Genomic DNA, 27,388 nt, shown 5'->3' with positions numbered 1-27,388 from the left:
TTCTAAAGGCACCAATGAGCCCTATTATTCATTTCTCCCTTGAATACCCTCTCTCATTAGTGTTTGGGGCTTTTTCTCAGCTATCTATCATATCAATAGGTTGCAAAACACAACATTGTTAAGATGTCAATCATCCAGAATTCATTTATAAATCTGACACAAAATTCTAGCAGGCATTTTTTTTTTTTTAGAAATTGGCAAACTTATATTAAAATCCATGTGGAGATGAAAAGGACTCAGAAAATCCAAAGCAATATTGAAAAAGAATACAGTGGAATGATTTATACCACCTAATATATAAAGGCTTACTAAAAACTACAGTAACCAATAGCATAAGGATAGACAGATAGGTCAATGTAGAATAAATCTAGACATGGAACTTTATTACATCATCAATTGATTTTTAGCAGATCTATCAAATCAAATGAATGAAAAATAATCATCTTTCCAAGAAATAATGATGGAATATGTGGACAAGCTTACGAGGGGAAAATAAATCTCAATCCTTATCTCACACCATACACAAAAATTAATTTGATTTAAAAGTTAAATCAAAACCTCTTAGAAAAAAACATAGGAAAATATGTGGATGACCTCGGTCAGAGTAGGCAAATATTTCTTAGACTGACTATAGAAAAAATTTGATAAACTAAACTTCCTCAAAATGAAAAATTTCTCCTCATCAAAAATCACCATTAAAAACGTATAGGGGGAAACCTCATACTGGGAAAAAATACAATACTTATAATTTAAAATGTATTTGAATACAGAATATATAAAGTACACATATAAATCAATAATGAAAAGGCCAAAGCCTAATTAAAAATGGGCAAGCACTGCAAAAGGAAGATATATATATACAATGTATCATACATGTGTCAAATGAGCACCAAATAATATGCTCAGCATTCTTAATGACAATTATACGCAATAGAAATGCACATAAAAGCTACAATGAACTACTATTTTACAACCAATACAGCAACTAAAATTAAAAAGACTGACAACATCAAATGTGAGCAAGGATATGGAGCAACTGAAATTCTCATGTTGCTGGTAGAGACAGAAAGTAATACAACTTTAGAAAACTGTGAGCAGGTTTCTCATCAAATTAAACATACAGCTACCCTAAGACAGCAGTTCCACTCCTAAATCTTTACTTAGGAGAAACAAAAACATTTATTCACAAAAAGACTTATATATGAAGGTTTATAACACCTTTATTCACGATAGAAAAAAAAAACTAGAAACAATCCAAATGTCCATAAACAGGAGAATGTAAAAATCATTTGCAGTATACTTATACCATGAAATACTTCATTTATATGAAGTTCAAGAACAGGTAAAATTAACGTATGATAATAGGAAAGATAACAGTTGTTGCTTTAAAGGAACTGACAAGAAAAGAGATACAAAGGAATTTACTGAGCTGATGAAAATTTTCCACCTTTTAACTGGAGTGAGGATTATACTTGCATCTTTCAAATTCATTGAAATATACTTTAAAGATCTATGAAGTTCACTTTATGTAATTATATCCCAGTTTTTTAAGTCCATGGTTAATGCTGCTAGCAGAAGTATGATAATCAGAAAGGTAAATCCATATGTAAATTATGTCTCTATTCCAGTCAGGGGAAATTACTGCCCTTACATGTTGAAAAGATCTAATGTCATCAAGCTGGCACAGTGGCTGGCCAGTCGCAGCACCGTGCTAAGTCAGAATCTGAATTCTGGCCCATTGCTGTTGACTTAGCCCATGGTTGTTAACTTAGCAACAGAGGCAGTCAGATCACCTGAGTGGGGAAAATCTATTTTTGAACCCATTCATTGTCTCCATCCCTGAAGCCATCAACTCTTTGTACATGGGCTCACTATGAACGTACTAGGGTACCTGGAGAGAGATGCTGACATCTCAGGACAGATCATCTTGTTTATCTAACTATTCAGAGGCTCCTCTATGTGGAATGCCCTTTGTTGAGCTTTGCGGGCAACACAAATACCTTCATATTCCATGCTCATTCTGAGAGGCACAACCACATACATCTTCTCCAGAACTCCCTGTCATCAACTTTTTAATCTTATTTTTTCAAGCCCTAATTAATTGCACATGATTAGCCACTGTCAAATATTAACAATGACTACCTCTGGATTCCTCCTTTTTCAGACAAAGTAGAAAACCAGATACACTGCTCAGAGTTCTACACAATAAGAGAATTTTCCTTGATCATTGTTTTTCAAAAACACCTCTGAGAAACGCTATAATAATGCAGAGGGCATCCACTTCCAAGTGGTGTCAAAAACTAGGTAGAGTCATCTGTACCAGGCCTCAGTTGTTTTCTTCCTCCAGCAACCGGTTCTAGGAAACTCCCGTAAAGCCACAGGGACGCACGGAGAAAGGGTTAGCAATGCAGCAGGAGTGCGTGGCATGGGACTTTTGGCCACCTGCTCAAATAACTTACTTAGATCTTCCTCTTTGGTGCTTTGCACATCTTGGTATATCATATAGCATTGTGTTCATGATGGGCAGCTCAGGTTTCATAATTTGGGGAGAAATGAGATTCATCTGCCTTCCTTAGACATGATGTACTTTATCCAGGTTGCCAGAGTCTCCACAATTCCCTCATGACTCCTTGACACAGAGTTTGAGAATCAGATTCCCTTTACCATTGTACCTGCAGTATTTAGGGATTTTTTTCTTTTACAATAAATATTTTTCATAACTCATGTGCCGATCTAAAATATTCTCACACTCCAATTCTTGCTAGAAGAAACCAATTCCCAACATAAAGACTGAAAAATACCAGATATTACCTTTCTAAACCTCCTTTGCAGCCAGATCATGGGCATGTGGCCCAATCATGGCCAGTGGTCCTGAGAGAAATTATGCTAAGGACTTCTGTAAAAGACTGTTCTTTCTTGTAAAAGAGATAAGTAGAACTACATAAGCCCCTTTTCCCTACCTTTGAACAAAGAAACTACCTGACCATCACTAAGAAGAAAGTCAAGAGAATGATGGGGAAGTCAGTCCAGAAACTTGACAAGGATAGAATTCAACAATCCGACTCTAAAATAATCTCTTGTCTTTTTTATTACACATGCAAAATAAATCCCTATTATTTAATCCCCTTTTCTTCAGGTAGTCTTAATGTGAAAAAAAGTTTGCTAACTAATATTCAAGTCCTCACTATGGAACCAGATATGTGAGCTACTTGCAAAAGCAAACTACAGTTGTAAAAGATTCTTTCACTATTCGTTTATTCAATTATTGAACAACCATTTTGTGCCGGGGATTATTCTATGTGCTGGAGATACAGCAATGGACACAAGATTCAGAAGTTAGCTTAGAAGCACTGAGCAAAAATAGGCACTGATTATTGATGGAATTTAGTAATGAGTATACAGCAGACAGAAGAACAACAAATTCTGAAAAATGAAAACAGATTAAAAGGGAAGCACTAATTATTGATCATCTACCAAGATATATATATATACATACATACATACACACACATATATATACATACACATACACACCTAATACAGATGCATATATATATATATATATAAATGTATATTTATATATACAAACGCTGTTAAGTCTTGTACTGACAAATCAAGTTAGGCAAAGAATGCCATGACTGATACCCAGTATCAGAATATCCATCCCAATCTGGTACTTAATCTATTCTTACTTTATACTCTACCTGCTTCCTTCATTTTTTATCCTGATTTACCTCCAAATTGCTCCATCTTATCTAGTTCAGAATCCTGATTGATACATTATCATGTTGTTATCTCTCTTGACTGAATCTCTAACAGAGAACTTGCTTAGCTAAAATGATTAGTGACCAAGCCCTGAGCTCCAGAATGGAATATTTTGGGATGGGAAAAAAGATGCCATCCTTTGGGACATCCTGCCAAATGAATGCACTGGGTTACTATGTAACTAACAGAAACTTATCTACCAACGCCAGCAGGACAATTTATCTTGCACAGTCTTTTTCTCAATTAAGAGAAAATGTATTGAATAGTTAAACTGTTAAGAATGTAAACTCTGATGTCAAGAAAATCTGGCTGCCTTTTACTAGCTATGGGATGTCAGGAAAATTATCAAACCCATGAAACGAGGATTATAGTACATGGTGTTGTAAAAGACACAATTAAGTTGACCTACTACAAGCACCTCAACCTAAGCATGTATAAAACTGGATCTTTACTCTCTCCTTTCCACACCCCAATTTTTTCCCAGTAGAGGAATGGTATAATCATGTCCTTATTTAAAAAGTCATAAATTGGGAGTAATTCTTGACACTTCCCACTCCCTCAACCCCTTTATTTCACTAATCTTCTATACTTATCAGTTTTTTTCTAAACAGCTCTCAAATCAATTTTTGTCAAATCCAAACTACAATCACCCATTTCCTGGAATACTGTAATAATGTATAGAATGGCAGCTGCCCTCTTCATTACCACTCTGTCTGGCTTCCCTTCAGCTCCCTCCATACTGGTTCTCACTCTGGAATCTTTTCACATGCTGTCCCTGTTATCTGTGATGACTCTTTCCCATGCCCTTCAGCAGAATAATTATTTCTCCCTCATATCAAATGTCATTGGCCCACTACACACACATTGGGTGGATTTTCTTACGATAATAGTCACATTTACCACAGAAGTCTCCCATGTAGTGCTTATCAGAGTTATGGTAAATAAATTATTGGGTAATTTTAGTAATTATCCACAAGTTTAATAACATATTTAATGATCTACTTAATAATAATTATATCTAATAAAAATAACTACTGTATTATCTATTAATAATGCACTATAAAATAGTTTAATAATGCATCTTTTACCCACTGAAAGATCAGCTCTGTTTAACAGTTAGGATATTTTTTAAATAAAAGTGAAAAAAATACCCACAGACCACTGGTGCCTGGACACATATGAAAACACACAGTCACCTTTTCATACGTACAAATTCTAAACTGGACAGACTCATACACAACAACTAACACATTCACCTCTACTCCAAATCTAAGTCACATCCAACTATGGCAATGAATTCCAAGTTCCAGAGCTCTGGATGATGTCCATTTCTCCTCATAAGGTTTGGACATGGCTTTTTATCATTCTCATAGACTACCATATTATATATGATGTAAAACGATCTTGGGTCATTGGGTAATAGCTCTCACTTAATAAAACAGTACAAAAATATTTTGTGCTTTATAAACTGTTAGGTAACATTTGAACAAAACCTTCAGCAATATTCTAAAGGTTTCAAAAAGTAACTCATTTTATACACAAAATCCTTTTTAAAACTCAAGCAGCTATGGGCAATTGGTTTGACTACTAACAACAGGTGATAGTTAAGCCAATTGCTTTCGTAGTGCATAACCAAGGCTGCTATTTCTTAAGCTAGAAATATTTCTCATTATTCTCCCATTCAACCTCAAAACATGTTATGATCTGCCAATTAAAAGAACCTAATTTCAGGCATTTCTGTACTAATCAAATCAATTTGGTTGTAAATGATAGAAACCCAACCTAAGTGAGCTTACGCAATGAAAGTGAATTAACTGAGTCATCAGCAAAGAGCACAAAGTTCAAAGGTGAAGCTGACTTGACAATTAAAAATAAGCAAGATCCTCTGTTTCTATCTTTCATCTTTGCTTTTCTCTTCATTTTGGCTTCACTGCCCCTACTGCAGAATAGTTCTTACAGACAGAGAATGGGCCCATCCCCAAAGCACACACAAAAATGTCTTTTCAATGTGGCTACAGTGTGAAAATAATATCTGAAGGAGATTCTGACTTGTCTTGGATCGTGTGTCATCCTCTGGACTAACACAGTATCCAGGTGGGCCCACTAATCTGGTGAGGAATTTATGACTGAAACAGAAGAAGAGGAATTTTGCTAACAATACAGGTGCTAAAGAGGTCTTTTTAAGGTATAGTTTTGAGTTGGTTTGTTTTTAGGAGAAGCTGGCCTCAGAGTCAAGATATAGTGTATAAGGAAGAGGTAATTATTTTAGTACTTTCAGGCTATTATAATTTAACTATCTGTATTATATTGCAATATACACCTGTGAATAAAAAATTAGTAGCACTTACTAACTAAATTCAGTCATCTCAGAATAAAGGTGCTATATAAATATAGTAACTGAGCACTTACTGTGTCCTAGGTTAATATTCCAAGTGCTTTTTATTCTTTATCTCACTTAAAACTACCATGATCAGTGGCTTTAAGACATCTAGTAACATTCCATATAAAGCTGACGTTGTGCACAAGCCCATGCCCCAGACACCAGCCCTGCTGTCATGAATGTACCCATGCCCCAGACCTCAGCACCAAGAAGGAACACCTTTCCTCCACGTAGGAAAAGTAGAGCAGAAGGACCCCAGCAGCCTTCACCACAGAGAGGATGCAGAATCCCACACAACCACCTCAGACACCTGCAGTCTTAGCTGCCAAGGAAGACAGCGGTCTTTACCCATGCTGATCACAGCTGATGGAAAGGCCCAGAGTCCATACCACTGTGCCCTCCTGGAGCCAGAGACACTGCTGTGTCCCCACAGGTCCACTGCACCCCGCCCAGCTGGTACTCTTGCACCCCCCAAAAGTGGGGGTCTTTCCCCCACCGAAGCCAGTCTGTAAATTCTAGAAGTGACTGATCCTTCAAAAGCTCAGACACCATCAAAGGAACAAAACAGATTCCCCAGTAACTACCCAAAGAAATGGAGATCTACAAATTGCCTGAAAGTGAAAAGATGGAAAAGAGATTCCATCCAAATGAGAACCAAAGGAAAGCAAGGTTATACACTTAGACAAATAGACTTTAAGTCAAAACTATCTCTAGAGACAAAGAAATTCATTATTAAATGAACTAAAGAGTCAATTCATGATTAAAGGGTCTATTCAATAGAAAGATAAAACAATTATAAATATATATGCAACTAATACATATAAAGCATAAGATCGGCGGATCCGTAGGGAGTAATTGAAAGCAATACAACACTAGACTTCTTTATCCCACTTAATGGATAGAACATCCAGACAGAAAATCAATATAGAAACATACAAAAATCAATTGCATTTCTATACACTAACAGTGATATGACACCAAAAGCACTAGCAACAAAGGCAAAAACTAAAAAGTAGGATTTCATCAAACTAAAAAGGTTCTGCACAGCAAAGGAAACAGTCAACAAAGTTAAAATGAAACTTATAGAACGGGAGAAAATATTAACAAATACCTGATAAGGAATTAATCTTCAAAATGTATAAGTAACTCATACAACTCAATAACAAAGACAAATAATGAGATTTTAAAATAGCAAAGACCCAAATAGACATTTCCCAAAATACAAGATATAAAAATGGCCATCAGATATATGAGAAGGGGTCAACATCACTAACATTAGGGAAATGCAAATCAAACCACAGCCCACACCTTTTAGAATAGCTGTTATCAAAAAGACAAAAGATCATAAGTATTAGCAAGGATGTGGAAAAAAGGGAACCTTTATATACTGTATTAGTGGAAATGGAAATTGGTACAGCCCTTATGGAAAACAGTAGAAAGTCTTCTCAAAAATTTAAATGCACTACTTTGTGATCCAGCAAGCCTATTCCTGGGTGTGTATATATATATATATATATGCAATAAATACGTTAAATAACTGATTGTGGCAATTATTTCACAATGTATATGCATATCAAAATATTAAGTCATACACCTTAAACATTTTTGTCAGTTATATCTTAATAAAGTTCAAAAAATAAAAATAGAGATGTTGAACAGAATAAAGAATTCAAATACATATAATTGCCCACTGTTTTGGTAATGTTAATAAAAACATTAAGGACCATCTATATAGATGTTACAAAAACAATATTACCTTTTCCAAATATGCTCTCACAACGTGCATCAAGATCATGGCAGCCTCCATCAAAACAAAAAGCTTTTCCATCTTTACACTTGTGTCCATTGTGTATGGTTATATCAGTTGGACAGATTGCTGAGCTTCCATTACAAGCCTCAGAAATATCACATTCAGGATGCCCAACGGGCCTGCATTCAGCACCTGCTGCCTTAAACTAGAAGAAATTAAAATATAAAACTAAAAGCATTATATATGATTGTTGTATTTATCAATATTTATTTCAAAATTGCTCTAACTCCACTTATACTTTGATGATGTACCTATTAACGTCTCTTAGTACCTTCTTTGTGTAAAACATTATGATAATCATATTAAAAAAAAATTGAATGTTATCAACCAGAACGGAGATGACATGGGTAAAGGAAGAGTATAACACAAACATGTGATGAGAGCCCAAGTTTTGTTTGTGTTTGGTGGAAGGAAGGAAAACCAGCTTTTAGCTTGGGACAATTATTCCTTTTGGGCAAAAACTGTGTCATTTAGATAATTTCCAAATAAAATAGACTTATTCAAACCACAATCTGTAAGTATGGAATATTTATAATTCCATGAAAATGTGAAACTTAAATAACTGAGAATGAACAGTGGGAAACCGAGGGTGATCAAAGAGGCAGTTCAGCTACAGAATTCTTTGGAAAGGAAGGAACCCAACTGCAATCTTTCTCCTGAATTATCCTATGGTTAATTAACACTTCCATGTATAGTTTCCTCTAAATTTATATAAAGAATCTCTATATCATACTTCCTAATTGATGATTTCCAGTTGATACTAAAAAGATCACAGAGGTTAAGAATTAGCTACATAATAAAATTCTGGAAAAAAATCTAAAATAAAACTGCATCAGTCAAGGACAGTGAAGGACACAGAACCAGTGGCAGGTTGTTCAACAGAGGGGTTCTCACGTGACAAATCTGTTACAGATATGGTAGAAGAGCTTAAAAGGAAAATAAAAGACAGGAATTAGTATCTTCACCAAATAAGCTAAAATGTGACCTTTAAGTCAAATAATCTTTGTATAACAAGTTCATAGTTTAAATTTTGTATTAACATGTAGTATTTGAAAAGTGTTAATTCCAGTAAGTTTCATTATTTATGCATTTATGGGAAGCTGCCATATCTTTCAGTTACATACCTGGAGATACCCACCACAACCTAAAACAACATTTTTATTCAAAAAAAAATGTAAATATTGGATAAAATAAATGTAAAAAGTCCCTTTTAATAGAGATCTTCTGTAGCAAAGAATTCTGAAACAGGTCTCAATCAAGGCTTAAAACCAGCAGCATCATTGGTGAGAATAATGCCATTAGAAAAAGGCCTCAACATCCAACTATAATTCATAAAATCAGACACATGATCCTGAATTTAGTATCTTTTTCTTTATATGAAAGGTCATTTATTCTGACTTTGTGCTAAGTGTCTAAGTATCCTACAGTATCCAAGACATAATTCATTACATACTGGGAAGATAATAACAAACTTAAATCTTACTTGACAGTTGTTGCAGCATGATCCTGTATCACAATTTGCACCTGGTTGCAACATACAAGTTCGAGGATTACAACAGCTATCAGTTCCACATTGCTATAAGTGAGCGGAATGCACAAGTATAAATACATCACAGCGATAATACAGATTTCGGCAGGAGCTGTATTAAGGGCTAATTTTTTTATCTGAGGGGAACAATATGAATGCTGTAGACATTTACATATTTTTGCATCTCTAAACAATTAAAATACCAAGGTGGGACTTATACTTTGGATCCAAACAGGGTAGCTGGTACCTTGCTAACTCTTATAATCAACTAGAAAACTGGGAAAAATATATAAAACAACTTTTTCCAGAAACTTGATAACAGTAACAGAGAGTAGAATGGTAGTTACCATGCCTGAAGGGTGAGAGGAAAGGGGAGATACTGATCAAGGGTACAAACCTTCACTTATGAGGTGAGCTAGTTTTCAGGATCTAACGTACAGCTAGTTGACTATACTCAACATCTCTGTACTATATGGTTGAAATTTGTTAAGAAGATAGATGAAATATTTTCACCATACCAAAAAATGATAACTGTGTGAGATGACGGATATGTTAATTAGTTTGACTATGGGAATCATTTCACAATGTATACATACATCAAAACATCACGTTGTATACCTGTACACTTTAAATATATACAATTTGTATTTGTACAACATACCTCAATAAAGCTGGAGGAAAAAGGGTGGGTAGAGTTTAGGCCCACTGCAAAGTAGGAAAGTTCCCAAGACTGCCTTCATTTCTTACACCAATCACAAGTTCACTGGATTCCTAAAACCACCCTCAGGTTTGATAATTTACTGGAAGGACTTACAGAACTCACTGAAAGCTGTTAGACAGTTACGGTTTACTATATGGAAAGGATACAAATTAAAATCAGCCAGGAGAAGCAAATAGAGAGAATCCAGGAGAAGCACTAAATATGGAGCTCCTACTGTCTTCACCCCATGGAATCACAGACACATTACTCTCCCAGGATTGCTGTGTGAGGCTTCCTAACTCAGTGAGGTAAGTATTAGCTTAATATCAAACCCAGATATACATATTACAAGAAAGGAAAAGTACAGATCAATATCTCTCATAAACATAGACATAAAAATCCTCAACAAAAAAATTAGGAAATTGAATCCAGCTGTGTATTAAAATAATTACACACTACAACCAAGTGGGATTTATCACAAGTATGCAAGGCTGGTTTATTATGCAAACATCCATTAATGTACTCCATCATACTGACAGGCTAAAGAAGAAAAATCAATGACCGTAACAATTGCTGTAGAAACAGCATTTGACAAAACCCAACACTCATTTATTACACAAAATGTTAGCAAACTAGGAATAGAGGGAAGTTCCTCAATTTGATGTTTTTTTAATCTAGAAAAAACCTATAGCTAACATCATAGTTATGGTGAGAAACCATAAATTTTCTTCCTAAAAAAGGAACAAGGCAAGGATGCCTCCTCTCACCACTCCTTCCGACATCTTACTGGAAGTCCTAGCTAATGCAATAAGACTAAAAACTGAAGTGAAAAATACACAAATAGAAAAGAAGAAATAAAACCTGTTTTTGTCCATAGATTAGATGATTATTTATGTAAAGAAATTATTTACAGTAACTAAGATACAGAAGCAACATAAATGCCTATCAATAGACAAATGCATAAAGAAGATATGGTACATATATACAATGAAATAATACTCAGTCATAACAAAGAATTAAATCTTACCATTTGTAAAAACATGGATGGACCTAGAGGGCATTATGCTAAGTGACATAAGTCGGAAAGAGAAATAGCGTATGATTTCACTTCTATGTGGAATCTAAAAACATAACAAATAAACAAACATAGCAAAACAGAAACAGAGTTATAGACACACAGAACAAACAGGTGGTTGCCAGAAGCAAGAGGCTTGGGGGAGGAAGGATATAGGTGAGGGAGAATAAGAAGTACAAAATTCTAGTTGCAAAATAAATGAGTCATGAGTATAAAATGTACAAGGTGGGGAATATAGCCAATAACCATGTGATATCTTTGCATGGTGACATATCATAACTAGAACTTATCATGGTGATCATTTTGAAATGCATGCAAATACTGAATCACTATGTTGTCTAATAGGAATTAACATAGTGTTGTAGATAAATTTTAAAATAAGAAAAAATCTGTATCTGAATTGTACCAATGCTTATGTACATTTGTGAAAAGTCATCTACCTGTATACATAAAACAGTTGAATTTTACTGTATGTAGATTATGCCCCAATAAAACTGATTTTAAAATAGATGAAGATGAATAAAGAGGAAGGACTTGTTCTACCAGAATGGTAAAACATAACACAAAGGCATGCTACTAAAACAATGTGATATGAGTCCAAGTTCGTTCCCACCCATGTATGTATTCAACCCTCATATCATTTCTGTCTATCTTGTAATCACAGACATTTATGATATCTGCAGTACTGCTGCAAATCCTGAACTATCTGGAAGCATTATATCCTGGACCTTCGGCATTCTTATATTTTCAGGGCTTCTCTATCAAGTGAATAATCAAAATCACCCAATGTTCAGACTTTAACATTAACAGTCTTTCCTCCCCATACTGCTGATTCAAAGGAAATCTGATGGTCTATCACACACTAATCTTCAGTAAGACAAGGTTAAGCACAGGTTTGGAAAGTTTTTATAATTTAGTCTAGAACCAGGTCATTCTCGACTCCCCTTTTTTCCTATCAGCAAAAATTTTTTGGAATATTCATCTATTTGTGCAAAACTCTTCAACCTATTAAACCTAGACAGAATATTCTTGCATGTATCTCAACCTTGATTTCATTACTGCCAATATTCTGCATGGTACTCAGTCATATTTGAGATATATAGCATTTATGACAAAGTGATGAACTAAAATGATAAATTTATCTATCAATTTTCCTAGTTATCAGACTTACTTCCTCAGTACCACAGTCACAGACTTCATTTCCCTCCACTCTGCCGTTGCCACAGATTGATACCAGAGTCTTTTGCATTTGTGGCTTATTCTGAAGACACCGGGCACCCATATTTGAAATGAAATTTTTAAAGTCACTCAAACTGCAACTGCTAAAAGTCTTCACACCACTGGATTGCCTAAAGACGAATCCATATAATATCATTGACAGCATACTTCTGAAAACACAATTCTATATCATATAAATTAATTTCAAAATGTTAATCCAAGAAATAATGATAAATGTTCATAACAAGTGGTTAGAGGCCAAAGTCATTCTTGAAGAAGTCATGTGATTTCATTCACTAGAATACATATCCTCTTAAAACAAAATTAAGTTCAATGGGCAAAACTAGATAAGCCAATTAGAAAATGTGCAAAGGATTTGAATAGATATTTCTCCAAGGAAGACATATAAATGACCAACAGGTATATGAAAGGTGAACAACATCACTAATAATCAGGGAAATGCAAATCAAAAAAAAAAATGAGATATCACCTCACACCTGTTAAGATAGCTATGATTCTTAGGGAAAAAAAAAGTAACAAGTGATGGTGAGGATATGGAGAAATTGGAACCCTGGTACATTGTTTGTGTAAATTGGTCCAGCCTCTGTGGAAAACAGCACAGAGGGTCCTCAAATAATTAAAAATAGAACTACCATACGATCCAGCAACCCTACGTCTGGGGATATATCCAAAACAACTGAAATCAGGATATGGAAGTGATATCTGCACTCCCATGCTTACTGCAGCAATATTCACAATAGCAAGATATGGAGGCAATCAAAACATCCATTGGCAGAAAAAGAAACAGAAACAGAAAAATAAAATGTGGTACATACCTGTAAAATATGTCAAAAATAGTAAACATTGAGGGTGGGATGTAAAAATACAGGGTTGTTAAAATGTGTTTGAACATAAGAGATCAACAACTTAAAATAATCACGTACATATGGAGATTGCCATATGTAAACCTCATGGTAACCACAAACCAAAAATCTGTAATAGATACACACACAGAAAAGAGAAAGGCATCCAAACATAACACCAAAGATAGGCATCAAATTGTAGGAAAAGAGAAAAAAAGAAGAGGAAATGAATAAAAAAGAACTACAAAAACAACATCAAACCAATTAACAGCATGGCAGTAAGTACATACTTATCAATAACTAACTTAAATGTAAATGGACTAAATGCTCCAATCAAAAGACACAGAGTGGCTGAATGGATACAAAAATAATACCCATACATAAGCCTCCTACAAGAGACTCACTTCACATCTAAACATATGACAAACCCACAGCTAATATCACACACAAGTGAAAAGCTGAAAGCATTTCCTCTAAGATCAGGAATAAGAGAAGGATTCCCCCTCACCAATTTTGTTCAATATAGCATTAGAATCCTAGTCACAGTAATCAGACTAGAAAAAGAAATAAAAGGAATCCAAATTGGAAAGAAATAAATAAAACTGTCACCTTTTGCAAACGGCATGATACTATATATAGCAAATCCTAAAGACACTGCCAAAAAAACTATTAGAACTTATCAATGAATTCGGTAAAGTTGCAGGATACAAAATTAATATACAGAAATGTGATGTATTTCTATACATTAGCAACAAACTATCTGAAAGAGAAATTAAGAAAACAATCCCATTTACAATTCCATCAAAAAGAATGAAGTACCTAGGAAGAAATCTAACTAAGGAGGTAAAAGACCTGTACTCGGAAAACTGTAAGACACTGATGAAAGAAATTGAAGATGGCACAGACAAATGGAAATACTGTATTCATGGACTGGAAGAGAAATCATATTGTTAAAATAATCATACTACCCAAGGAAATCTACAGATGCAGTGTAACTCCTATCAAAATATCAATAGCATTTTTCACAGAACTAGAATAATTCTAAAATTTGTATAGAAGCACAGTAGACTCCAAATAGCCAAAGAAATCCTGAGAAAGAACAGAGCTGAAGGTATCATACTCTCTGATTTCAAACTATAGTACAAAGTTCCAGTCATCAAAACAGTACAGTACTGTCACAAAAACAGACATATAGATCAGTGGAACAGAATAGAAAGCCCAGAAATAAACCTATGCACTTAAAGGTCAATTAATCTACAACACAGGAGGCAAGGATATACAATAGAGAAAAGGCAGCCTTTTCAATAAATCATGCTGTGAAAACTGGACAGCTACATGCAAAAGAATCAAACTAGTCTTCTCTCTCACACCATGTAGAAAAAAAATTCAAAATGGATTAAAGACTTAAATATAAGACCTTACACCATGAAATTTCTAGAAGTAAATAGGTAAGTAAGCTGTTTGACATCAGTCTTAGTAATATTTTTTTGTATCTTTCTCCTCAAGCAAGGGAGACAAAAGCAAAAATTAAGAAATTGGACTACATCATACTAAAAAGCATTTGTACAGTAAAGGAAACCATCAACAAAATGAAAAGGTGACCTACTGAATGGCTATTATAAAAAAGACAACAAATAAGTTTTGGCAAGGATGTGAAGAAAAGGAAACCCTCGTGCACTGTTAGTGGGAATGTAAATTGGTACAATCACTATGGAAAACAGTATGGCTATTACTCAAAATTTCAAAATAGAACTACCATACAATCCCTCAATTCCTCTCCTGTGTATTTATCTGGAGAAACAAAAACACAAATTAGAAAAGACACATGTGCCCATATGTTCCTTTGAACACTATTTACAATAGTTAACCTAAGTTCCCATCAATAGGTGAATGGACATAGAAGATGTGGTGTGTATAAATGCAATGGACTACTACTCAGCCATAAACAATGAAATATTGCCATTTGCTATAACATTCATGGAACTAGAGGGTATTATGCTAAGTGAAATTAGTCAGAGAAAGCTAAATACTATATGATTTCACTTACATGTGTACTCTAAAAAACAAAACAAATAAACTAACATAGCAAAATAGAAACAGTTATACATACAGAGAATATACAAGTGGTTTCCAGAGGGGAGGAGGAGCAGTAAGAAATAGGTGAGGGAGATTAAAAGGTGCTAACTTCTAGTTGCAAAACAGAAATGAAACGTAGCGTGTGGGGAACATAGTAACTATGTAACATCTTTGTATGATGACATGACATAACATAACATGACATGTGGTGATCATTTTGAAATGTATAGAAATATCAAATCACTATGTTGTGTAACAGGAAGTAATGAACAAAAAACTCATAGAAAAAGAGATCAGATGTGGGTAACCAGAGACGGGAGTAGGGGGAAGTGGGTACTGGATGAAAATAGTCAGCAGGCACAAACTCCTGTTATAAGGAATAGGAATGTAATATATAACATTATAAATATAATTAACATTGCTCTATATTATACATGAAATTTATTAAGACAGTATATGCTAAGAGTTCTCATCACATGGAAAAATTTTTTTCTATTTAATTTTTTATCTATTTGAGATAATGGATGTTCACTAAACTTACTGTGATAACCATTTCATTATTATGTAAATCAAATAATTAGGCTGTACACTCTAAACTTATACAGCACTGTGTGCCAATTACACCTCAGTAAAACTGGAAGAAAAAAGAATAGATTAATTTTATTTTTATATGCATTACAAACTAAATCCACCTAAGAGAAAGTTTTGAACTTCTCAGTGTTGTTACATGCAAATCCTTGCATAAAGATAAGTCTGGCTATATATGTGTATGATGCCTCTGCCCAGGTGAAATACAACTGAAATGATGGCATGGAGAACACCAGCAGCCACTTAAGTAAATTCCCAGACGTACATCAACAACTCTTTAAACTTCTATTTCCTCCATCTTTCCATTGACCAAATTAAGAATCAAACTCTGAAAGCTTGAATCTCTTCTCTTTTAATGGCTTTTCAATGTTTATTCACAGGTTTGTACTACATATATAATATGATAATTCATTAAATTATAAGTTGCTTGAGGCAGGAATTTTGTCATCTTTATTGTTAATGTAATTTACTACCCACAAAGTTCTAAGCAAATGTAGAACTGTCTATTGATTCTTCTTAATAACAAAATTTTATTAAACAGACTGTGCTGTGCTTAATCCTCACCTTTCTCAAAGATTTCACAGAAATTGTATATTAATTAAAATTTTATATAATTATGTCCATATACCACTAATAAAAATAACTGCAGAGAAAATTTCCATAGGATGAGTTACTCTCCATATATGGTATAAATCTGTAAGGCAAGGAGGAAACTGACATGTATTGAGCACCTATTATTAGCCAGATATTTTATTCACTTGACTATTTAATCCTCACTACAAACCAGAGAGGTTGCTATTGTCATCAGCATTTTACAAAAGTTGAATTAAAAAAAAAAAGTTGAATTAAATGTCAGAGAAGCTAGAAACCTATCAAATTCAGATAGTTTGTAAATTAGCAGGATTCAGTAATTTAAGATTTCAAATTCAGGTAATTTTTACTCAAAAATTCATCTCTGAACATAAATCCTTCAATAAAATATTTACTATTAAATATTAATAGATATTTTGGTATAAACCATAAATTTTGATGACCTTAACACTAAAACTGAAAGGTGAAGAAAATTTTTAATTAAAAAACTGTATAATATTTTGTATCTAGAAACTATTTATAGTTAACTGTATATAATTCCTAATTATTTACCTTTTTGCTACCCACATGGCAGTTCTTAACTAAGAACATATGTTCCCAAAGTTTATTTGAATCACTTATCTAGAGTTTTCCTTATCATTCATTTAGTTGAGATTCTGTACTCTAAATTCTAATGCTGTTATTTTGTTCCCAAATTATTTTATAAAAGCTTACTATATAACTAGTCTAAGTTCTGTATTCAAAGAACAGAGAACTTATTTGACAGAAACAAATTAAGCAAAACCAAACCAAACAAAACAAAACCACCCACAATTCTACCATTTTTCTGAAGTTAGAGTGAGCACTTGACACCCTTTTGAGAAAAGAAGTTTCTCTTTTACACTATTTCACTTTCCTTTCAGGGTTCGTCTCTTGCCTACACTCCCCCCCCCACCCCGCCCAAATTCCATACTCTCACTGCTCTTGTGGATCCCTACCACCACTATCTTAATACCTTCTAGGTCTTCCCTACTCTTCAGAAAGGACAGAGTGTAGCACATGATAAATAACTTACATATTTCTTGATTAACTGCATCCTCACAATAACTGTGTGATGCAGCTACCATGATCTTCATTTTTCAGTTGAGAAAAATAGGGTTAGGAAAAAAATCAAAGAAGTGAAAGACTCCAAAGCTCACATTACCATCAATGTATCCCTTACTCCAAAATGGTAGCCCCTCTTCTCCAAATTCTTATAGCTTAATAAAATTGGTCTTGACAGGGAATTAAGAGAAAGCAATATGAATAAAATAATTTAATTTCTCTTAACAAATGATAACTCCATGCTTCTTCCAAATGTTTTTGCCTTTCTGTAAAATGATGCAACTGGATAGGTGAGTAAACCGTCACCATAAGTTTTCCCTAAGCTCCTACATTCATATTTATCACCATTTTCTCTGCCTCTTTCCTCCCTCCATTTATGAACTCACTTGTTTGTATAGACTATGTTGAAAATTGGAGTTTCAGACATGACTTACCCACTTTTAAGAAGTAGGTATAAATTAAGTCATCAAAAAAATGTTACAAGGATCACAGAAATAAAGAATGAAGTTTGTACAAATACATTTTAACGTTCTCTTGCTACTTGTTTTAAATTAATTCCACTATATTAATTGTCTTCTATATGAAGTCAGTATGGAGCAGAGAAAATAACGAAGCTTTGAGTTAGATAAACTTGTTGACTAGTACCAATCTTGAGACTTAGGAGGTTTTAGGCAAAGTGATTAAACTCTCTAAGTCTGTTTTCTCATCAACAAAATAGGGATATTACCCATCCACTTCATAGGGTTATTGTGAGGATTACAGGTTAATAAACAAGCAAAGTCTCTAATTCAACCCCCTGGCTTATTGCAGGTGCCCAATAAACCACTGATGACATGACTGACATCGGCTGAAGTTGGCCACTTACTAACTGTGTATCCAGTGGAGAGTCATTTAGGTTCTCTGTACTCCAGGTCTTTTAAAAAAATCCATGGAAAAAGACAAATAGAAATAATAATATTTTCTTTGAAAATTACATAAAACAATGTATGAGATGTACTGTGGAAATGCAAAAGATGTATCTATCTGCATTTACAGACTTTATATATCCATTTATCATACATAATTGTGAGATTTTGTAGAAATTAAGATAATACTTGCTCTACACACATCACCAAGGTTTTGTAAGAAATTGGAGAATATGTATGAAATCACTTTAAATATCATAAAAGCACCATAAAAACTAAAGGTTTATTAACACAGTTTCTAAAGCCAGAAGGCCTAGGTTGAAAACTCAGGTCTGCCACAAACTAGCTATCTGACCCCAGAGTATCCTTCTTATAATTCAGCTTCTCATCTGTAAAGATGAGAATAATAGGACCTGCCCTAAAAAGATGTTGTGAGAATCAAAGGATTCAACATATGTAAAATGTGTGGAATGGTCTCTAGCACATAGCAAGTACACTGTAAACATCTTATTTTTAATTGTCATTAATACTAGACTCTAGGTGACTTACACAAAACACCTTGTCATAGCATACTTGAGAATAGTTGGCCAAATGGACAACAGGCCCAGAATGGTAATTCTCATATTTTTATATATCTATATAAATTTTATATTTGATTTAATAAATAATTTTATAATATTTTAATTTATTACATATTTAATTTAACAAAATTATGTAATATTTTATATGTATAAAATATTGTTTTTATATATAATCCATGTAGAACTAATTTGTAATATAATATGTGTATATATAAATACATATGTTTGAGTTTGAGCTATTTTTAGAGTTAACCTTAGGTGTGCTTAGGAGTAACTATAAAAAGAGGATGCTTTAAAAAATTAACAGCTTGTTTTCATTTTTGATTTCTGATTGTTTAATTAGGATTAGGTCACACTTAGCATAAGAGAATAGGCATGATCATTCCCATTTTAAAGATAAGAAAAATAAATCTAAGCAAGCAAGTTCTAGTAATTTATCCAAAGTCACACAAATAGTATATTCTTTAGATTGTAGTTTTCCCACTTAATTTACTAAAAGCAGAACCAAAAATTCTGTCTAAAAACAAAAGCCACTTGTTTTGGCCTACTGACATATTTTTAAATATCTTTACTAAATGATTTCAGACAATACATAGCCTAAGGAGAATCATTTTGGTAATGTATCTTGCAGGTTGGATTTATCTTCTTTTCTTTAATCTTTGTTCTTAATGGTAACCTCAATCCATACTCCTTTGACCCTTAAAATTTCATATTTATATTTTTTAATACATGGTCCATTTATAGATGATTTGTGCTATAAGCAAATACTAAAATTTTTCCCTTCAACTATTTAAAACAAAATGAACATAACCAATAAACATATCTAATGTTTTAAAAACTTACATAGCTTTTGGATTCATTATGCAGGTGGCCGCTGAGCATTGACATTTCTTTGGGTCATCATATGAGATCCCCAGACTGAGTCCCAGCATCTGGGTGACAATAGTTGAAAACGCCTCCAAAGTTATCTCCTTGGGATACTACATTAACAACAAAGAAAATTCAAATAAAAGACAACTCAGTGAAGAGTGGTAAGAATAATATTTTTTCTAAATATGAACATTTTATTGTTTGATTGAATACCTAAGAATATGGAAATACAGTTCCTTGGACAAGTAAGAAGCTGAAACTCTACTTATGAAATTTTACTGAGATATAAACATATTGAGCCTGTGTCTAGCTTTGCCATGATCTAGCAAGTGAATGCCTAACATTCAACTACTAACTACTAACAAGTAGTGCGGGGTGATAGCACCAATTTAATTCTCAAACCTACCAGATTTGGTGGGGAAGGAGTCAGAATCTGAAACTTGGGATGGGAACAACTGAAGTGACATGGACTTGCCTTGCCAGTAAAGTAAGCCTCCCTCTAAACAATGAAAGAGCCCCTACATTTTAAAAAGTGACACTTTTAGTGACAACACCTGGGGTAATTGTCTCACTACCCCTCACTGTCTCAGGTCCATAATAAGAATTAAATTGCAACAAGAGTGATGTCACCAAGATGGCAATATAGGTTTTTCCAAACTTCACTCCCCCTCACAAGAAGAACAACTAGCAACTATTCATGGATAAGACACCACTGAGAAAATCCTGGAACACAGAGGTGAGGCTGAAGCACCCCTGCACCACAGAGACCAAGACAGACCTCATTAGAAGGTTAGGAAGAGAAGCTGTACACTGACTGCATTGCTCCTCCTCAAGGCTGGTGAAGCACCACACAAGAGGTCTTCCCAGAGCCTATGGTCCCTTGAGTGGGAAAAGACGCCCGGGGTAGACATCCACTCCCCCAGCATTGTGGGTTACTTCTGGGAGTCCCCACTCTGGTCTTGCCTCATGAGGATGACAAAGGATGAGCGGGATTTGATCACTGGGAATCTGATCATGACAGAGGAGGCAGGAGGGGTTTGCAGTAACCAGGGTTTGGATCTTGGCAAGTCAAGTTCCCACCTGTAGCACCTTAGTAGTAGTCCCAACTAGCAGCTTTGCTCATCTGCAGAGCAGGACAGTGAAGCAGCCTGACCAGGGAAGTCAATGGGGTGCAGGTCTGCACAGGGCAGCAACATTTGAGCAGAGAATATGGCAGGCAGAGTTGACTGTTCACAGAGCAAAGCCCATGGCACAGTTTGACTAGGAAACGGGAGTGCGAGTTGCCTTGAGTCAAGGCCACAAACCATGAGCTGAGCTGGTTCCCCCAAACCACCTGGGCAAGGAAACTAATTCATAGCCCGGTCCACTGCTAAATATAGCCTTCAGAAAGCCCAACCAGGGAACCTAACCAGAGCACACAGGAAGCTGTGAAGCCCATCCGACAACCTTGCTTACAGTGCACTTGAACAGAGAGCACAGCCCATGGTTTTGCCCGTCTTCAGAGAAAGACCTGGTGGTCCCATCTGGCCAAGGAATTAAGTACATGATCATCTCAATAGATGCAGAAAAAGCATTTGATAAAATTCAACATCCATTCATGATAAAAAGTCTCACCAAAGTGGGTATAAAGGAAACATATCTCAACATAATAAAAGCCATTTATGACACACCCACAGCCAATATAATACTCAAAAGTGAAAAGCTGAAAGCTTTTCAGCTAAATTCTGGAATGAGACAAGGATGCCCACCCTCACTACTTCCATTCAACATACTATTGGAAGTCAGACACAGCAATCAGACAAGAAATAAAAGGCATCCAAATCGGAAGGGAAGAGGTAAAACTGTCATTATATGCTGATGATATGATACTCCATATAGAAAACCCTAGAGACTCAACACAAAAACTTCTAGAGTTGATAAATGACTTCAGCAAGGTAGCAGGATATAAGATTAATATACAGCGGGTAGGGTATAGCTCAAGAGGCAGAGTGCATGCTTAGCATGCACGAGGTCCTGGGTTCAATCCCTAGCACCTCTTCCAAATAGAAATAAATAAATAAACCTAATTACCTCCCCCTCATCAAACAAACAAACAAAACAAATTAATATACATAAATCTGTTGTATTTCTCTATACTAACAATGAAATATCAGAAAGAAAAAAATCCCATTTAAAATTGAATTGAAAAAATATCTAGGAATAAATCTAATCAAAGAGGTGAAAGACTTATACACTGAGAACTATAAAGCATTGATAAAGGAAAACGAAGATGATTTAAGGAAATTGAAAGATATCCTATGCTCTTGGGTTGGAAGAATTAATATGGGTAAAATGGCCATACTACCCAAAGATATATACAGATTAAATACAATCACTATCAAATTACCCAGGACATTTTTCACAGAACCTGAACAAATAATTCTAAAATTTATATGGAATTGCAAAAGATCCAAAATTGCCAGACCAATCCTGAGGAAAAAGAACATAGTTGGAGACATAATCCTTCCAGACTTCAGACAATAGTACAAAGCTACGGTAATCAAAACTGGGTGGTACTGGCACAAAAAACAGACATATAGATCTAGAAATCTAGATCTATATATAGATCTAGAAATCTAGATCTATATATAGATCTAGAAATCTAGATCTATAGCTCACAAAGAACTAAACATAGGGAGACAAGCAATTTATAAATAGTTCAAGGAAATGATCTTCAAGATGCTCAACAAACTCTGGAGATGAATGGATGAACACAATGACAATTTCAACAAAAACTGAGAAAATACAATGCAGAACCTAACAGAGCTGAAGAATATAATAACTGAAATGAAAATTACACTATAAGAAATAAACAGTAGATTAGATGATACAAAGGAACAGATCTGCAAACAATAGGACAGAGTAGTAGATACCAATTGTTCCCATCCCAAGTTTCAGATTCTGACTCCTTCCCCACCAAATCTGGTAGGTTTGGGAAGTAAATTGGTGCTATCACCCCGCACTACTTGTTAGTAGTTAGTAGTTGAATGTTAGGCATTCACTTGCTAGATCATGGCAAAGCTAGACATAGGCTCAAAATGCTTATATCTCAATAAAATTTTGTAAGTAGAACTTCAGCATCTTATTTGTCCAAGGAACTGTATTTCCATATTCTTAGGTATTCAATCAAACAATAAAATGTTCATATTTAGATTCTAAACCTAGCCAAACTGTCAATCAAATGTGGAAGGAAAGCATAAGTGTTTTCATTAATAAAATAATTCAGTGTGTGTGTTTAAAATTGAAAAACACAAAGAGTTATACCAGAAAAACAGCAAGGAATTCTGAGGAAAGAAATATGAAGTTAAATTTTCTGTGGTGATTGGCTCCACCCACAGAAGTAAAAGAAGTCAGGAAAAAAAATAAGAAGTATCATTAGACTCTGATGCCTAAAAGATCCTCTTTTGGCCATCAAAGCTTTACTAGCATAACAATATACTTACTTCTTGATTCAGAGTTAATATTTTTAAATTCATAATACTATAAAATAATATTTATTGACTTAATTTTTAAATCAACCTGTAGACAAAGTACGAAAGTTCTATAAGAATAAATTACAAATTTTATAACTCTTAACAATGGAAATAAGAAGTGGATATAAGTGGATATGACAGCTATTTTACATCTTATTTTTCATAGCAAGTAAGCAATGGACTTTGCCTAAGGTAAACAGGTATTTTTTAAATAATAAATATAAATAAAAATATTAATATAACAATATAATATTCCATATATTACACTATTGTGCATTAAATACTATATATTATATATAATATATAATTACATCTATTATGTATACATACATAAAATATTTAAAGTATATTATAGTATAGTTTACTATTATAAATACTAGTAAAATAATAAAATATAAAAATATATGACAAATAGATTGGGTTAAATATGTCAAAGATAATATTACCAATGCTGTCTAAAGTGTATTAATCAAAGTAGTAGTAAGAGTGTTTATATTGTAAATAAATAAACTTAACTACCAGAGAATTTAAATAGAAATTATAAATTCTTAAATGGGACTACATGAAATAAAGAAGAGAGTTTTACCATCAATTTTTGCTTTTTATATCTATACATAAGACAGTTTACATATATATGCATGCATAAATAAATTCTGTAATAAAAATAATTAAAAGAGTATCAGAAATAAAAGTATGTATTGCAAATCCCATTTTTGCAAAAACATACAGGGGGAGCCACAGTAACAGATTAAAAACTCGAAGAAGAAGACACACATCTATCAAAATGTTAACAGTGATCATCGCTTCATCCCTTGGAAGATTCCAGAACATATGAGTTTTCTAATAGGCTTCTATACGTTCTTTAAGAAATGGACATGAATAACATAAATGACTTAGTAATTTAAAGATGCATATATAGTACTTAAACTTATTTTAAAAAGAATGAATAGGTGGGGAAAAGGCTGAATGAATTCCTTCACCTTTCAGTGATGCCTCTAATTGTATCAATACTTAATTTATATATAAAATATGCATAAGAACTATAAATATTTAAAATAGACACAAAAGTTTCTTTTAAATACTATATTCAGAGGTTTGAAGCATTTTAAAGGATTTTTATCATACTTTTTGGTTGATTGTTTTCATTTTGAAGCTATTTCATCTGTAAGACTATTTCTTCAATTTTATATCTATAAGCAAAACTCTATTTGGGTTATAGAAATACCTTTACAGATTTTTCATAATGCACTATTCTATATATTAAGGAATGCATGTGTATTTGTGATATTTTTATTCCACTTTAACCTCAAAATAACTGCAATAAGACACTTGTACTTCATAAAACTCTTCCTTCTACATACTTCAAAATTTTAACAGTAATGGAAAATAAATGCAATCTCTAAGTGTAAATATAAATGTAAACTGTATAAACTATATGCTGTAATGCTGGATAATTTTTAAATGTACACTTTTTTCAAATAATAAAATTAAGAAATTACATACCAAAGCAATTCCTGAAGAATAATGGGTAACACACATTTTTCCAGGAAACGTTGCTCCCACATAATCTGGATAATCTCGATAGCTAAATAAATAAGTATACAATTATAATTAATTTTGACAAACAATTCACAAGTGATAATTCCTGCTAATAATTTGTCTGTCTGCAGTTCACAAAATTCTAGTCTGAGGCAAACTTAAGTACAGTCTTTCCATATGTTCTTAATTGTTTCAAATTTGTAAAATAGTCTTAATTAAATGAGATTAAGCACTCAAGGTTTCTAAAACATATCCAATGGATCCAAGTTTTTGATGACTTTACTATTCTTACCACATTTGGTTACAGTTACCAAAGCTTTCATCAACATTTCAATCAAAAGCATTTTGTTGGGTGACAGTGAAAAATAGTTTTTATGTATGGATTAAAAGTTTTCACTCTAATGTAGAAAAGCTCACCTTTTTCTCATTGGAATGACTTAACATTTTTTTTTCTGCTTTGAGAAAGGGCCCATATAAGCTGCCATATAATAATATCGTTATTCTTAGAGATTTACAAATTATTCTACTTAGTCCTCAAATCTAGCCAGTGAAATAGATACGACTTTTATCCCCACTGAACAAATCCAACATCAGATGGGAAGTACAAGTAACTTTCTCAAGGCAGCACAATTAATAAGTACTCCTGAACATGAACTTGGGCAGTCTGAATCCAGAGCCACGCTCTCAATCACTAAGATATGGATGCTCTACACATATTCTGCCATCTGCAGAGCCCTCGTCAAAAGAACATTCTGGGATGTGCGTGAAAAAGCTTGGTACTCAATTCTCAATTTGAAATGCCCCCTCAGTCTCACCTGCACTTCACAACTGCACTCTCCACTGCTTCCTTATCCTGTCTCTCTGGTGTTGTTTATACCTAACCCCTCCAGCACTTATTTCCAAGTATTTGCCTTTAGCACCCAACTTTGGCTTTACATTCCAACTCTCTGCATACTCCTGATGAGCTGGACTCAATGATAGCTATTTTTTACTTAATACTGCCCATCCAGTCTCCACATCAAATCAGTTGTCAAGATTTACTGTTTTTACTTCTTCAGTGTTTTTTGCATCCTTCACCTCCTTCAGAGGTTCAGCTCTAGTTGTAACTATGAATTCCATAGTCTTTGAAAAGAACTATTATTTAGTCTCATGCTTCTAAGCACAGTTTCCATAACCTGGAGTGCTTTCCACCTCCTTGTACTGAATTTAAATATGCCTAAATCTGCCTTCCTACTTTTACTTCAGTTAGTACTTCTTTAATTTGGCCTTTTTGTTATACCGCATTTTGAGTCTCTCTTTCACTCTTGCTCTCTCACTCTCATTGTTTTTTCCTCCTATAAACTATAAATAAGTGGAGATAATGTGCTGGCATTAGTCTTGTGGAGTGACATCAGCAAGATGGCAGAATAGGAGTTTTTTAGCCCTCATCTCCCCACAGAAACAATTCTGACAACCACCCACAGATGAGAGTATCTTTGTGGCCCAAGAGTCCAAGGAAAGGTCTCATATCACACTGAAGCAAAAAAAAAAAAAAATCCAAAAAAGACATGTTAAAGAAGGTGAGAACAGCTGCACTTTACTCACGTGCTACCCTCAAGGTAGCGCAGCTCAGTGCTGAGAGAGAGGCCTTCAGTCATGATTCCTCCCAAGGCACGTAGGGCGAAGGTGAGAGCATAGTGAGCGCCCCTAGCCACGTGACATGATGCCCAAGAGGCTGACTTTTGAAATGTCCACTGACAGATGAATGGACAAAGAAGATGTGATGTACATATGCAGTGGAACATCACTCAGCCTCAAGAAAGAAGGAAATTCTGCCATTTACAACATGGATAAACCTGGATGATCTTATGCTAAGTAAAATAAGCCAGAGATAAAAAGGCAAGTACTGTATGGTCTCACTTACGTGTGCAACCTAAACTAGTCCATCCAACTCATAAAAGCAAAGAGTTGAATGGTGGTTGCCAGACATACAGACAGCCAAGGGACACATGAAAAGATGCTCAACATCACTAATCACCAGGGAAATGCAAATCAAAGCCAGTTTTTTTTTAACAGGTTTTTATTTCACTTGGGTAAATACCTCAGAGTAGGACTGCCAGGTCATAAGGTAAGTGTAAGTTTAACTTCATAGGAAATGGGCAACCATTTTTGCATTCCCACCAGCAATACAGAAGAGTTGTTCTGCATACTCTCCAGCAGGTGGCATTGCCAGGGTTTTGTTTTGTTTTGTTCTGCTCTGTTTTGATTTAGCCACTATAACGAGTGTTCAATGGTTTTTCAAAATTGATAAACTTAGCCAGACTC

At 34.2% G+C, this 27,388-nt stretch overlaps 1 protein-coding gene across 1 annotated transcript in view; it reads right to left on the bottom strand.

Annotated features, from left to right (window-relative positions):
- ADAM32 (ADAM metallopeptidase domain 32) overlaps positions 1–27,388 on the bottom strand; it is a 79,157-nt gene that overhangs the window by 26,668 nt on the left and 25,101 nt on the right. Inside the window, exons 11-15 of the mRNA XM_045518873.2 lie at positions 25,049–25,130; positions 20,007–20,143; positions 12,430–12,607; positions 9,439–9,531; positions 7,902–8,100 (exon numbers count right to left, since the gene is read on the bottom strand). Coding sequence (XP_045374829.2) covers positions 7,902–8,100; positions 9,439–9,531; positions 12,430–12,607; positions 20,007–20,143; positions 25,049–25,130 — 689 coding nt within the window. The remainder of the gene's footprint in view (positions 1–7,901; positions 8,101–9,438; positions 9,532–12,429; positions 12,608–20,006; positions 20,144–25,048; positions 25,131–27,388) is intronic.

The sequence above is a fragment of the Camelus bactrianus genome, chromosome 26, assembly GCF_048773025.1.
Source record: "Camelus bactrianus isolate YW-2024 breed Bactrian camel chromosome 26, ASM4877302v1, whole genome shotgun sequence".
NCBI lineage: Eukaryota > Metazoa > Chordata > Mammalia > Artiodactyla > Camelidae > Camelus > Camelus bactrianus.
This window is presented reverse-complemented; position numbering and strand designations above follow the sequence as displayed.